Raw genomic sequence first — 14,841 nt, 5'->3', positions numbered from 1 at the left:
GTTCTTAGAAGAACTAACCCAATTTGAAAAAATAGATATATTAAATATAAGTGAAACATGGTATTCCCAAGAGACTGGCAGTGATGACCAGATAAAGGGTTTCCAAACTTATAGATCAGACAGAAAAAATAGGAATCAAGGGGGAACCGCAATATATGGAAGAGACATAAATCAAAGAAAAGTATGTGAAAAATACAGCAACACAGAATGTGAATTGATTGCGGTAGAATTTGAATTTGAAAAACTAATGAATATTGTAGTTTACAGACCCCCAAACACTAAGGAGTTTGACATAATAATAGAAAAAATAGATGATATATGTAGAAACCATAAAGACTGGAATATACTCCTATCCGGAGATTTTAACTTTCCTTTCGTGGATTGGAAAGAACGGATAGAAGAAAGTGGTTGTATGTATACATATAAAAAAGATAGTAATAGTAGCGCAGAAGATAAGAGGCAATTTGAAAAGCTTCAAGATATGCTATTAGAACATGATATGCAACAAATAAACCACATTCCAACAAGAAAGGAAAATGTCCTAGATCTAGTATTTGTGAATGAGGTGAACTATGTTAAAGAAATAATAGTGTATAACACGGGAATTTCAGACCACAATGTCATAGAATTGATAGTTCATTCCAAAGCAAGTGATCACAGAATTAATAAAAGCACAAAACTTTGGGAAGGATATGGAAAATATAACTTTTACAGTAAGAATATAAAATGGTCAGAAATAAATGAAGAACTGAATAAAGAATGGAAAAATGTATTTATAAGTGATAATATACAGGTAAATACGGATATACTGTACAAAATACTGGAGAAAATTGTTGAAAAATATGTACCGAAAAAAAACAATAAACAAAAGACGTGCATACCAAGAGACAGAAGAATCTTATTTCAGAAAATTAAAAAGTGGAAGAAAAATCTTGCAAAAGAAAAAAATGTGTGGAAAATGAGGGAAATAAAATGTAAGATAGAAAATGCAGAACAAAAGATTATACAGTCGAAAGAAAATGAAAAAAGGGACTTAGAAGAAAGGACACTTCAAAATATAAAAAGAAACCCCCAAAGTACTTTACTCCTATGCAAAAAAGATGCATAAAAGGAGAATAGAAATAGGCCCTCTAAGAATTGAAGGACGGCTAACGAATGAAAAAAAGGAAATATGCAACATATTAGCAGAAAAATATAAGAGTGAGTTCACGCCAAGAATTGCGAATGAGAGTAATGAAACAGAAATGAGAGAAGAAAATGTTGAATATCTAACGGATATAGATATTAATGAAGCAGATATTGTCACGGCTATAAACGAAATTAAAAATGGATCGGCAGCCGGACCAGATGGAGTTCCAGCGATTTTGTTAAAAAAAACTGCAAACACTATCGCGAAGCCACTTGCAATACTGCTAAGACAGAGTATAGATATGAGCGAGATATATGTTAAACATAAATTAGCTTATATAACCCCTATCTTCAAAAGTGGATCAAGACTAGAGGCAAGCAATTATAGACCTGTTAGTCTAACATCACATATTATGAAAGTGTATGAGAGGGTAATAAAAAAGAAAATAATGAACCATTTGGTCAAAAATAATTTGTTCAATATGGGTCAACACGGTTTCGTACCTGGAAAAAGTACACAGACCCAACTGATAGCTCACTATGAAAACATATACAATAATATGATAAATGAAAAAGACACAGATTTGATCTATCTAGATTTTGCAAAAGCCTTTGACAAGGTAGACCATAACATATTGGAGAAAAAAATGAGAAAGCATAATATTGTGGGAAAGATAGGAAAATGGGTAAAAGAATTCCTGCAAAACAGAAAACAGATAGTGGTTGCAAATGACGAGAAATCAGATGAAGCCCAGGTAATATCTGGTGTGCCCCAAGGTACGGTATTAGCTGCACTGCTATTTGTTATTATGATCTCAGACATAGACTGTGATGTTGAAAACTCCGTAGTGAGAAGTTTCGCCGATGACACAAGAATAAGTAGAGAAATTACTTGTGATGAAGATAGGAACTCACTACAAAGAGATCTAAACAAAATATATGAATGGGCGGAGATAAATAGGATGGTATTTAACTCCGATAAATTCGAATCAATAAATTATGGAAACAGAGAAGGAATGGTGTATGCATACAAAGGACCTAATAATGAGACAATCACAAACAAGGAAGCAATTAAAGACCTTGGTGTAATTTTAAATAGGAATATGTTATGCAACGACCAAATAGCAACACTGTTGGCTAAATGTAAAGCAAAAATGGGAATGTTATTCAGACACTTTAAAACAAGAAAAGCTGAACACATGATTATGCTTTACAAAACTTATGTGCGTAGTACACTCGAGTACTGCAATGTGATATGGTACCCACACTACCAAAAGGATATTGCGCAAATAGAGAGTGTACAAAGGTCCTATACTGCTAGAATAGAAGAAGTTAAGGACCTTGATTACTGGGAAAGACTGCAATTTTTAAAACTATACAGTCTAGAAAGGAGAAGAGAACGCTACATGATAATACAAGCATGGAAGCAAATAGAAGGAATTGCTGAAAACATCATGGAGCTTAAAGTATCAGAAAGAGCAAGCCGAGGTAGATTAATAGTGCCAAAAAGCATTCCAGGTAAACTGAGAAAGGCGCACAGGACATTAATCCACTACGCACCAGCATCGATAATGCAGCGACTATTTAATGTGCTGCCAGCTCATCTAAGAAACATATCAGGAGTGAGCGTAGATGCGTTTAAAAATAAGCTCGATAAATACCTAAGATGCATCCCAGACCATCCAAGACTGGAAGATGCAAAATACACCGGAAGATGTATTAGCAACTCTCTGGTGGATATACGAGGTGCCTCACACTGAGGGACCTGGGGGAACCCAAACAAAAAATAAGGCAATAAGGAAAGGTAAGGCTCTCTCTCTCTCTCTCTCTCTCTCTCTCTCTCTCTCTCTCTCTCTCTCTCTCTCTCTCTCTCTCTCTCTCTCTCTCTCTCTCTCTCTCTCTCTCTCTCTCTCTCTCTCTCTCTCTCTGTGTGTGTGTGTGTGTGTGTGTGTGATTGCAAGTAGGTTGAGGACTGAATCTCTTCAACCTCCAGATCTCTATATTGATAATTTTTCTTCTAACTTTATGGCTGCTTTAAAATTTTAGGTGCAATTCTTGATTGCAAATTTACTTTTAATAAACTCATTTGGTCTGTTTCTTCTTAAGTTGCCAAAAAAATTGGATTAATTGAGAAAGTCTTAAGAAATGTTTTAATTCTTTCACTCTGCCCGGTTTCGATTATTCTTGTCTGGTCTTCAGCTACTAAATCTCATCTTAGTTTATTGACCAGAACTTTTTGGTCTATCAAATTTGTCATTCCTGATCTAGATAATAATTTCTGTCACCATAATTCAACTAGTTCTTTATGCATGTTTCACAAGACTTTTCATAATTCCAGACTGTTCCATCCTGTATGTAGTACTAGATGTGCAGTTAATTCCTATAATCATACCTTCTCCATCATAGGCTCAATACTACGGAGTTCTGTATTCTAGAACTATTATTCCAGCTGTGACCAGATTCCCAATCTGGTAGTTGAATCGGTGGAACTTTAGAAGTTCAAACTTACAGTAAATGTTTTTATGTTGAACAGGATGAGGAAAGTCTCTCTTTGGAGTTTATATATGACAGATTCATATTGTTCTTAAAATATATTACTGTATATAAGTTCTCTCCTTCAACTATTGAATTCCCCTAGGTGTTTAGCCAAATCTTCACACTTTCAGCTTGTTGTCTGTTAAGATACCCAGATGTCTGGCTGAAATTATCTGCCTCTTAAAGTTTGCATCTTCAACACGATCTGACAATCATGTTAACAGGAGAGGTCCAGCCTCAAGCCCAAGCAAAGAATGGAGTACCTGAGTATACTGGTGGAACTAAAGAAGGTGAAGATAGTTACTTCGGAGAATTGCATCAGACTTGGGGAAAGTAGCTCACCTTTTCTTCCTCAACCTACTTATTCCAGTGTGGCAATGGCAAAGTTGCTCGCACACCTCTCATCTCTTCATCCCTGGAGAAGCTTGTACCTCAAAGGTGACTCGAGAGCATTCCATCCAAAGGTGCCTGAAGCATTGGTTACCAGCCACCGAACACCTTGTTCCAGTGACCCAAGAATTGAGGGAGAATCTAACATGGTGGCTAAAAGACAAGAATCTCCTCAAGCTGGACAACTGGTTAGTAGTCGTGCCACCCTCTAGTAGTATAGTATAGAAGCTACAGACTTTATGGGCTTCCTGTTTATAGATCTTTTTGCTAGCAAGTTCAACAGGCCTTTGGTTTACTGTACTCAAACTCTGGATACAGCAGCAGCTGTAGAGAATACTTTCCAGCACCTGTGTTGTTTTTTCTGCTGTTTTGCCTGATTTAGAGGGTAGTAAACAGAAGGGTGATTACCCCAAATCTCAGGATGACCGTGGTGGCTCCTAAGTGGCCACAAGCAGAATGGTACCCAAACCTGCTGATGCTCCTGACAGAAGTTCCATGGGAACTTCTGTGCACCAATCTGCTCTATCAGCCCCGCATGCAGATTCCATGGCTCCCTCCTCTTCATGGATGGAGACTATCCAGAATCTCCACTAAGAGGAAGGCTGTTTGCTAGGAATAGTAAAGGAGATGTCTGGATATCTTGGAATCATCAGCAGCAACATATCATTCCAGTCGCAGCAGTGAAAAACTGTAGCTCAGCCATGAGCCAGACATTCTGACTGAAGGGCTTGGACTTTTCCTCATCAGGGGAAATTGTTCATGCTCATGAGTTTCTAGCGGTCTTGACTGCAAAGGAAACTATGCTTTTCTGGGATGTAGCCAGAGTCCGTAGGTCCTTTTAAAGTTCCACCTATGGACCATTAGGAGTTTCCTCCCACCTAATGACGAATCTCCTATTAAAGGACGAGAGTATGTACTTGTGTAGGAACCAATAAAAATTTTGAAAGCGCTTTGTAATTTTCCTAACTATACAAACCCGAGTCTTTTAATTTCATTTCATTTCCCACCTCAAGCCCTTAATGAAGGTGAAAGTAACCACCGACAAACCTCATAAAAATTCTAACTGCCGAATTCCAGCGAAGCTGAAATCATACTTCTATTAAAGGACTCTGGTTTGTATATAGTTGTTAGAAAAAATACAAATTACTTTTAAAATTTGTGATATTTTAAATCCTGGCATAAAGTAAATGACTATATTCGACATAAGATTTACTGTAGATATGTAGATAGAATTTAGGGATATTTAAAAAGGATAAATTTACTATTATCACCTTACACTTTTTGCAATTTGATTTGAATTCATAATTATGTATTTTCAACCTATACCATGCAAATGGTTTGGCTTGTACATTCAAAAAGTCGTACTTACCTACCATTGTATATATTTTAACACCATTTTGGGATTTCTTTTGATATTTTAGGTTTGAGATGGAATGTACAAGGAGGCCCCATGCTCTTCGTTATCACAAATCTGCTATCAGAAGTGTTGCTTTTCACCGTAAATACCCTCTGTTTGCCTCTGCTGCTGATGAAGGAAGGGTTGTGGTATCCCATGGAATGGTCTACAAGTAAGTCATGTATTTGTGCTTATTTAATCTCACTCTATTTGCTAGTTACAATCTTGTACAGTTTACCATTAGTTCTACCTATTATACATAATATTCAAAAAATCGTATCTGGAATAACCCATAGTTTAGCCTTACAAACTCTAAACATGTCCAGCCTATCTCTTCAATCACATAAAAGTTTGTGTACTTAGGTTTTTAAAAACTTGGCTATCCTGACAATTGATTTATTTTTTCTATTAAGTCAGGTTTTAATGTTGACCAAACATCAGTAGTTAACTCTCAAGTGTTTGGACCAAATAACATCAGTAGCTAACTCTCAAGTGTTTGGACAATAAACTTGGCATTTATAAAATTTTCTTTATTATTAGTATTAATAGCCAGTTACAACCCTAATTTGAAAAGCAAATTTCTACAAGCCAGTACTCCTACTGTATATGGAAAGCAGCCCAGTGCAGAAATTGAATACTGTAGAGTAGTTATTAATGAGAAATAAAGACAGAGTAGTTATTAATGAGAAATAAAGACAGAGTAGTTATTAATGAGAAATAAAGACAATTGAATACATTAAGATCAGTAACAATATTAAATCAGTGTCATTTACATTATGTACTATAAAAATGAGATTTTGTCAACCTGCTCAACACAAAACCATTTGCAACAAGTTTGAACATCTAAGTGTTCCGACGCGATATACAAACCTCGTAATTATTTAATATAGGAAGTCCCCCCCCAGCCCGCTTTCATCATTCACTCGCTTCGGCTCAATGTGTATGGTTGTGCTACTCTCCGCTCTCTACACTGCAGCCCTTTGCCTTCCCTTGTACTTGTGTACTAGTGATTGTGTGATTGTTATGGAGGAAAAAGTTACCCGTAAGATGCGATGTTGTGTAGGCCGTGGCAGTCGCTGCAGTAGGTGGCTTTCATCGTCACCTGTAGACCCGCACACGCTCTGCCCAACATGCAGGGGAAAACCTTGCTCTCAAGGTTCTCCCTGCCGTGTGTGAATCCTGGCTGCCCTTGGAGCGGCAAGCTTTTGAGAATCGACGCAAATATCGCCGGACCCCTAAAGCTGCTTCTGCTTCGGAGAGCTCGCCTCTTTCAAAGAAGAGGAAGGGGGAACCGTTGGAAAGTGTCGTCTCAAGAGACTGCCACAGCGATGTCTGCTCACGCCCTCTCCAAGTCTGAGGAGGGTGCGAGTATGATTTTGGGAACCTCGGATTCACAGCCTGTCAGGGATTTCTTGGGTTTTGCCGGGGGAGCAGGTGACCTTAGTGCTCCCGCTACTTCGGCGATCTCGAGCGACACCCGACATTGTTGGACTGTCCGATACTGATGACGACACATTACCTGATAAGATGGGCGTCTATCGGATTATCAGGTAAGCCTGACTAGGATTTCTTAAAATGCCGTTTAACTCTGGTGGACGAGCTTGAACAACGTCATTTGAATGATCCGATTGTTGATGAACGCATGAATGTAACTGATTTTGTAACTATTGACTCCCATGTTCCCTGATGCCCGTTGTTGTTGACTGTGTACCTGATAAAGCATTTGTTCCTGGCAAAATGCAAACTTTTTCCAAGGGTAAAATAATTGCAGGGCTCTGTTAAAACAAGGGAGAGTAAGGTTTTAAACACTAAGATTTCTTTAACGACTGCTGGCAAACCCTTTACAGCTTCCCCCGCAAATCAGTTAAAATTAAAATCTGTCAAATCTACTGATAAGCAGTTAAAATTAAAATCTGCCAAAATTCATGCTGATACAATATGTTTTTCATGTTCACCACGGCTTTTCCGACGGACATGGCTCAGGTTGTTCATCCTCGTCCAGTATCGTCTGCTGTTGCCTCGACCACCGTTCCAGTACCTTGTAGGGGGCACAAGAAGAGGAAGCGTGGGCGGTATTCCTCTTCTAGTCCCTCCTCTTCGTCTTCATCTTCTGACTCTGACTCTTCTCCACCAAGGAGAAAGAGGAAGGGGAAGAGGGCCAGGAAGGCCAGTCGAAGGGACATGGCACCCCGAGACACTCTTCTCCTCCGGAGGATGAGGGCGACGCGGTTCCCGTGTTCCCCAGACTCGTGGGATTGTTCACGGCGAATCTCGCGCAAAGCCTCCATGCACGACAACCGTGCTCGAGGGCATAGGTATTGTCGGGGTATTTGAGCGGGGAAATGAGAATCCCAGCTTCGACACGAGAAATCACAGCTGTGGTCTTGTGAAGAATCCTCGGTACGTATAACTACCTCCACAGCGGCAGCAAAGCGGACCGACGCTGCGACTCGTTTGTCGCGTGAGCAGGGAGCTGGCCCAGACAGCCGCGCACTCAGCCCGCGCAACTCAGGCCCGGCACGGAGCCACAGATCCACGACATATGGGCCAATCGTGCACGACCAGGCTAACTTACGTGCAAACCAGCCACGCACACCACTCGCGTGACTAACCTGTCTACACCTCCTGGTGTGAGCACTGCAGTTCCCAGCCACCCCACTTACACTCGAGCTCCTTTGGGAGGTTTTGGGGCTCGTAGCGATTAGTCACGCACTCGGTCGCTGTGCGAACCTCGATGTATTCCATCGGGGATGAACCCTGCCTTCCTCAACTCATGAATACACGCCTGGTTCAGTCTTAGGACCAGATCAAGGGGATATCATCACCCGTGCAGTATGTCGCTTCCCCTACACTTACGGATGTAGCGGGACTGAAGGATCAGCCACCTCGAAAGATCCCAAGGTGGAGACGCAGTTCCTAGAGGTCATCAACCTCATGCGTGAGATTAATGGCCTCAGGGCTCCTCCTGTGGTAGTGTCTTGAAGATAATTGTACAGCCTTGGAGATCCTAAGGGGAGCTCCCGAAGACAGTTCACGGCCCATCACAATACCCTGGTCGATACGGGCTGCTCGAGTATTGGACCGAGCGAGTGACCAGATCGCAGGACCTGGCAACTCTCTTAGGAGCCAAGGTTCAAACAAGCTTCTCCCTCAACCACTCCAGCGGTAGAAGAGGTACTATGTCACAGAGTCTTCTGTGCCTTGTCCTCTCCCTCTTGACCCCGCGGTCGGAGCGCTTGCTGGGGGTTCCTCAGTCGAGAGAGTGAAATCTCAGAGCGTGTCCTTCTCTGCCTCTGAGATTTCAATTATGGAGTCTATCTCTGTAACTGCTCTCCATGCTGCTTCGTGGCTTGACCACAGTGTTTGCGCGGGACACCAAGCTCGCTACCCCCGAAGACATGGAGCAGTACAGGAACCTGGCTTTGTCTGGTGTGAAAGCTGTTGCTCACCTCTTGGACCAGCTTGCTACTCAGTATGCCAATCTGATCCAAAAAAAGCGCGAGGCATTAGTCGCTCGTTTGGCAAGACGAATTGGTTCAGGAGAGGCCGTGGCACTCGGGAACGCTCCTAATAGAGCTGCAACTTCTCTCTTTCCACCAGAGGAAGTTTGGGCCACACGGGATAAATGGTGCCTTGACTCGAAGGACTCCATTATCCACCAGACGCAGACTGCGAGTTTCAAGGGACTTAGTCCCCCGAAACCGTCCGCAGCCAGGCCAAGCCCGCGGGAAGTAGCAAGGGCTGGTCGTGCTCCTGCTGCTCTTTTGCAGCCGAGACCTGTTCCTGTTCAGAAGTGGTCTGCCCCCAAACAGACCTTTCAGCCTTCTTCGGGAGCTCCTTCACGTCGGGGAAAGAACGGGTAAGCGAGGGAAAGGGAAACGCTGAGATTGCCTTTCCCCTTCGCATGCTGCCGAAGGTAGGGGGATGCCTATCGCGCCATTGGGCGATGTGGTAGCACCTCGGGGCAGAGGAATGGGTAGTGTTGACCCTTCGCGTAGGGTACAAGCTCCCATTCGTGCTTCATCCCCCCCCCTCCATCCGCCACTCAATAGCTGTTCCACACTTACGCTCCAACATCTCCGAGGGCTCTGACCTTAAAGGCAGAGGTCCAGAAAATGTTGGAGAAGGATGCGCTAGAAGTCGTACACGATCAGTCACCAGGTTCTTCTGTACTCTAACCTTGTCGAGAAGGTAAAAACTTGAGGTGCTGTGGAAAAACCAAAGCACAGTGCCTTGAACTCTTATTTCTTGTTGTCTAGGCTGAATCTTGAGTACTGCCTTGAAGGCGGATGGACTGCGATCTGGAAGTACGCATCCTTTGGGTCCAGTGTGCATATGAAGTCTTATGGTCAGACCATGTCTGCTTGTCTCCATGCTGAACGGAGTTTGTTTGACAAATTTGTTAAGAACCGAGAGGTCGATGACTGGTCTCCAGCCTCCAGACGCCTTTTTCACAAGAAAAAGTAGACTGAAGAAGGCTGGAGACTAAGTCGAGGACCTTCTGGAGAGCGACCTTCTTTAAGAGGGTCTGGACTTCTGCCAGGAGGGCTAGCCCCCTTTGCTGATCCCATTGCAAAAGAGTCTATTGACACTGAATTCCTTGTCAGGGGTGTGGTAGATGCTATGAACGGGATTAGATACCTAACCGAAGCGCGGAGAATGTCCAGGGTTCGGCCCTGAGCTGCTTCCACCTGTCCGAGCAACTTTGTAGGCATCCCGCTACTAGTGGACAAGCACAGGGAGTGCCTATCCTAGCGTTTGCAGCCTCGAGCGCTCCCTCTAGGATATTTTCCTCCCCTGGAGGATTTACTCCCTTTCCTGTCCTTGGCAGGCAAGTACTTCTTAGACACTGTTAGCTTCGCTGCTGTTTTGTTTGTCATGGTCTTGGCTGGACGGGACTGCTGAGGAGCTAGTGGTTTTTTAAGGCTTGTCAAAGTCCCATGGAGGAGGGAGTTCTGATGGGACTACCTCCATCTCGCAGCAGCATGTTCCACGTCCATAGGCTCAAATGGATGAGATCCCTCTAGAGAGGAATTCCTGAGCCTGGTGATCTCGGCATTTGGGACTTGCTGGTGGAATCTCTTAGACACCGCGTCCCACCGTTTTGGAATGGAATTCGCCCATAAGTTTTAAACTCGATAGTGCGGGTGCCTGAGTGCAGTAGTCTCCATTGCTTTCCTGGTACATACCTTTGAGAAATCCCCTGTTCGTACCAGGATCCCCAAGGTCTCTAGTTAAACATCAAGATGTGAAGTAGCCTGCATGGCATACTTTGTGACCTCCTGATTAAGGATCTTGGTTGCTGAGAATGAGACATGTCGGTTGGAGAGTTTCTCTAGAGAGACTCCCTTTGGTGAGCTCTTCCAAGGAGTGATGGAAAGGATGAGCTGGACGAAATACCTCCTCTGCTGATGACGAGGAGGTGGGAGAAGCTTAATGGTAGAGCCGGAACGTTGGGAGGAGGAGAGCCTAGAGAGCTTTAAGGCGATCTTAGTCCTGGCACTCTTCAGCCCCTGAGACCAGGGCAAGGCTGCACTGGTCTTTAAGGGCTTCTGGGTGCCAAACACACAGTCTGTTTTTCCTCTTGTGGGGGTATCTCTGGGTCAGTAAACCCATTGAGAACCCTCATGAGAGTCAGAACTTGCCAGAATGTATGTTCCGACTTTCTGCTCTCCTTCCACCACCGAGAGCTCTTCTCGGTGTGGGTCGAGGACATCCTTCGAGTGACTGGTCTTATGGGCTTAGGCTTCAGAAGAGTCTTTAGGTTCCTTCTGAGGAAGGGGGAAGGCCGGATTGTCATGTCCCTCCTGACTTCCATGGGCGGAGGAGAACTCTCCTTTCCTCGCACGACTCCCTTGGCAGAGGTGAGGTAGGAGTGTGTCCAGTGGAAGGTGCAGGGCTTGGTGGTCTAACAGGAGTCAGCTTTACCCTCTTGGAAGTGACCTTTCTGAGACTCCTCTCCTCTCTTCCTCTTCAGAGGAAAGGAAGCCGTGGTTACTTGCAGTAGGTCTGCTGGAGCTGTAGGATACTCCAAAAAGCTGGCTGACAGAGCAGGCTTGAAGGCTTGCACCACTACTCTGACCATAGCACTGAACCATGCCGCTGACTGACTGACGCACAGTCAGACAGATTACCTGAAGGGTAAGGGACCAAAGGTTTCTTGCGAGTAGTCTCTGCTGTTGATGGGTTCGCCTTAGGGAAAGACAGCTTCAGGATCCTGAACCCTTCTGCGGAGACCCCCTTCCCCTTTCCCCGGTGGTCGCGGTGTAATGAGTTTGCAGGAAGGGGAATGAGGTGATGGTGACCTGTCTATGCAATGTTCCTTAAACCTACGAGCCTGTAGAACCTGTTCATGGCGCTGCTGAGCACTGGCGTGCAGTAAGCCACTGCGCAGAAGAGCGCGGGGGCGCAGTATGACTCTGCGCAGGAGAATGCCGGCGCGCAGTTTCCAGTGCATGTGCCGGCGAGCCCTAGGGTGCTGAGGTACTGATAAGCTAGAGAGTGCTGAATGAATGATTTAGTTTTCAGGCATCCTGACATCTAAGGTCATTGACGCCGGTAACCTTTAATTCATGTATACAAAAATAAAAAATGAAATAAAATGAAAAATTAAAGAGTATTCAATTAAAATCATAAAAATTGAATGTCATAAAAGTTAAATATTTTTCAGAAGACCTGCTTCTGAAAGAAATCTAAAAATGCCAAAGGACACATCATTTCCAAGAGGTACTGATAAGCTAGAGAGTGCTGAGGTACTGATAAGCTAGAGAGTCTGATGTGTAGTGAAGCGCTGGCGCTTGGGAGAGGGGCGAAGTACAGGAGAGTGCTGTAGGTTTGGAGAGTGCTTACATACAGGAGAGTGATGGCAAACCAGAGACTAAGGCTGCGCATGAGAACGCTGATGTCTTTGGGAGCGCTGAAGAGCAGCTGGCGTGCTGGCAAATGCCGCACTTTGAACTGCGCGGGAGATCGCTGGGGCATCGGAGGGTGATGTGGACGAGCAGGAGAAGGCTGGCGATCAGGCGAATGTCGAAATGCTTGAGTGAAAATGCTCTAGAAAGCGTTGGAGTGCAGGCTGGTGCTGACGTGCTGTTGGAGATTGCTGGTGCCCTGCAAGGCGCTGGCGAGAATTGGCGCGTAGCCGAACGCTTAGGTAGAACATGTGGAGGATGTACAGGAGACAGGAATGGTGAGAGCATGTTGGCTGGAAGGCTGAACAGGAACAAGGATGTGCCCTTTGGAGTGGCGAACATCCACCGATGGGGATCACGAACGATCCGCCGAAGAGACCAGGGCCAAAGTGCCGAAGAGGCACCTTTTCACCGATGGTGAAGGGCCACCTCTAAGGCGAAGCGGAGGGTGAGCTCTGTAATGGAAAAGCCCTCTATTGGCTGTTGGATCAGCAAGCTGATCTTAGCAGCAGTCCTCCGAAGAGAAGTCTCTCTGAGAGAACTTTTCCCGGGGGAAAAACACTTGCAGTAAAGACAATGGACTTTCTTTCCCCCTTAAACATGAACAGGCACGGGAAACGTAGTCGGCAGCTGGAGAGTGATGGGCGTTGGCAAAGTCCAAAGAAGCCGCTTCTGACACTACAACGTTGACAAGAGATAGAGGAGCCACCTCCGACGTCGATGACGGCTAAATACTCGCACCATGGAGGATAAATTGTAACAAGGAATTATTGGAGGGCGGACTCGGAAGCCCTAAGGACGCCCACATCTGTAACACAAAATATAGACAAGGCCTCACCTGGGGGGAGAGGTGGGGCTCCTTCGCTACGGGAAGCAAAATCATCTCTCGAGGACTGCGGTTGGCCAAAAATTAAAGGGCCTACCTTACTGCTCGACGGTCTCTCGGAAGAGGCGTATGAGATGGTCTTGGTTTTTTTCCTTCAAAGGAGAAATATCCTGCTTAGACTACTTCTATCGTCGCCCAAACCTTTCCCACTGGGAGGCAGACCACTCCCGACACTCATTACACTTTGGTACCACTGTCACTGTTGACCTCAGTAGGCGGGACAAAGGGTGTGGCGGTCGGTGTCCACAGTCGACATGAAGGTACTGCAGGGCAGGTACGCATGGTCGGCAGAAGTCAATACAAACACCATCAAAGAGAAAGCACAAACAAAAAGCATTAATGGAAGTCCAAAATATAACTTGGTGAGGATGAAGAATGGCAACAACTGTTTACCATCCGAGCCAAAGGCAATAGGGCTAAATCACTGGTGTGTGAGCGGGAGAAAGCTCCCCCCCCCCCCCCCCCCCCCCCGCCAACTTGTGGAATGGGTAGTTAACCCTCCCCAAATTTTAATGTCTTGTCATTTCAGCGTACGTTTGTATTCCAGTTACGGAACAAATAGGTTTTTAAGATTAGAGTACAGTATAAGCTTTATGTGTGATGAATTTGGCTGTATTGATTGCCTGAAAAAAAAAATTGAATGTAATAGGAAAATTGTAGATAAATTAATTCGTATTTCTTTTTCAGTGATTGGTTGAAGGATCCTCTCTTAGTACCATTGAAGGAGTTGAAAGGTCATAGATTCTTCGATGCTCTGTATGTACTTGACTTGGCATGGCACCCATATGAACCATACCTTTTCACGGCTGGTGCTGATGCAACAATAAGATTATGGCATTGAATTTTAACAAGAATTGTAAATGTTATTTTCAGTATACTTTAGTTTACTGTTAAACTGGTTTTCTTCCTACTGTATTCCTTTGGTAGATTTTTTTTTTTATATATCACAAGGTAATCTACTTGTTAGTTTAAAGGGAAATTTGTTATTCCAGACTCCTTAAAAAGTGCAGTTTGCAAGGGAGTGCTGAAGTGCATCTATGACTTAAGTTACAACCTTAACACTTAGAAGTCTGACAGACATTAAAAAAACATCCCCATATACTGAAATATCCTGAAAAGAAACCGGTTTATTTACACGTATAACCTGAAAAGAAAAAGTTTATTTAAACTTTGATCTTGATTTAAATGTATATCCTGAAAAGAAAAGAAACAAATTTAAACTATGATCTTGCTCACAAATTTCCTATAACACTAATATGTAAATCAATTATTACACTAATGTGCAAATCAATCTCTCCCACTTTCTCTGAAAAAAATCAGATAAATTATAACTTAAACAAACAAGTTTTATAGGATGAAATATATCTTGTAACCTCAATAAAAACCCATTTATGGTAAACCCCAATCCTATGATAAAAAAACAAATCCATTTAATAATACAAGACTCATCTCTTAGCCAAACACACACACACACACACTTACTCACAAACTGGAGCCAGTCTGGAAAACATCATCAAAATAATAGAAGAAATTCCAAAGAAGATCCAGGTGATAAAGAGACTTATAAAGAACACACCCTACTTGTGCTGAAGTAC

The 14,841-nt window shown here is 43.6% G+C and overlaps 1 protein-coding gene across 1 annotated transcript in view; it reads left to right on the top strand.

Annotated features, from left to right (window-relative positions):
* Window positions 1-14,141, top strand: part of LOC137642700 (ribosome biogenesis protein bop1) — a 97,930-nt gene extending 83,789 nt beyond the window's left edge. Inside the window, exons 10-11 of the mRNA XM_068375491.1 lie at window positions 5,475-5,621; window positions 13,934-14,141. Of these exons, the coding sequence (XP_068231592.1) occupies window positions 5,475-5,621; window positions 13,934-14,087 (301 nt within the window). The 3' untranslated portion in view covers window positions 14,088-14,141. The remainder of the gene's footprint in view (window positions 1-5,474; window positions 5,622-13,933) is intronic.
* The last annotated feature ends 700 nt before the right edge of the window (window positions 14,142-14,841 follow it).

Source organism: Palaemon carinicauda, chromosome 6, assembly GCF_036898095.1.
Source record: "Palaemon carinicauda isolate YSFRI2023 chromosome 6, ASM3689809v2, whole genome shotgun sequence".
Lineage (NCBI taxonomy): Eukaryota > Metazoa > Arthropoda > Malacostraca > Decapoda > Palaemonidae > Palaemon > Palaemon carinicauda.
The sequence above is the reverse complement of the archived record's forward strand: the minus strand, read 5'-3'. Positions and strand labels throughout refer to the sequence as shown.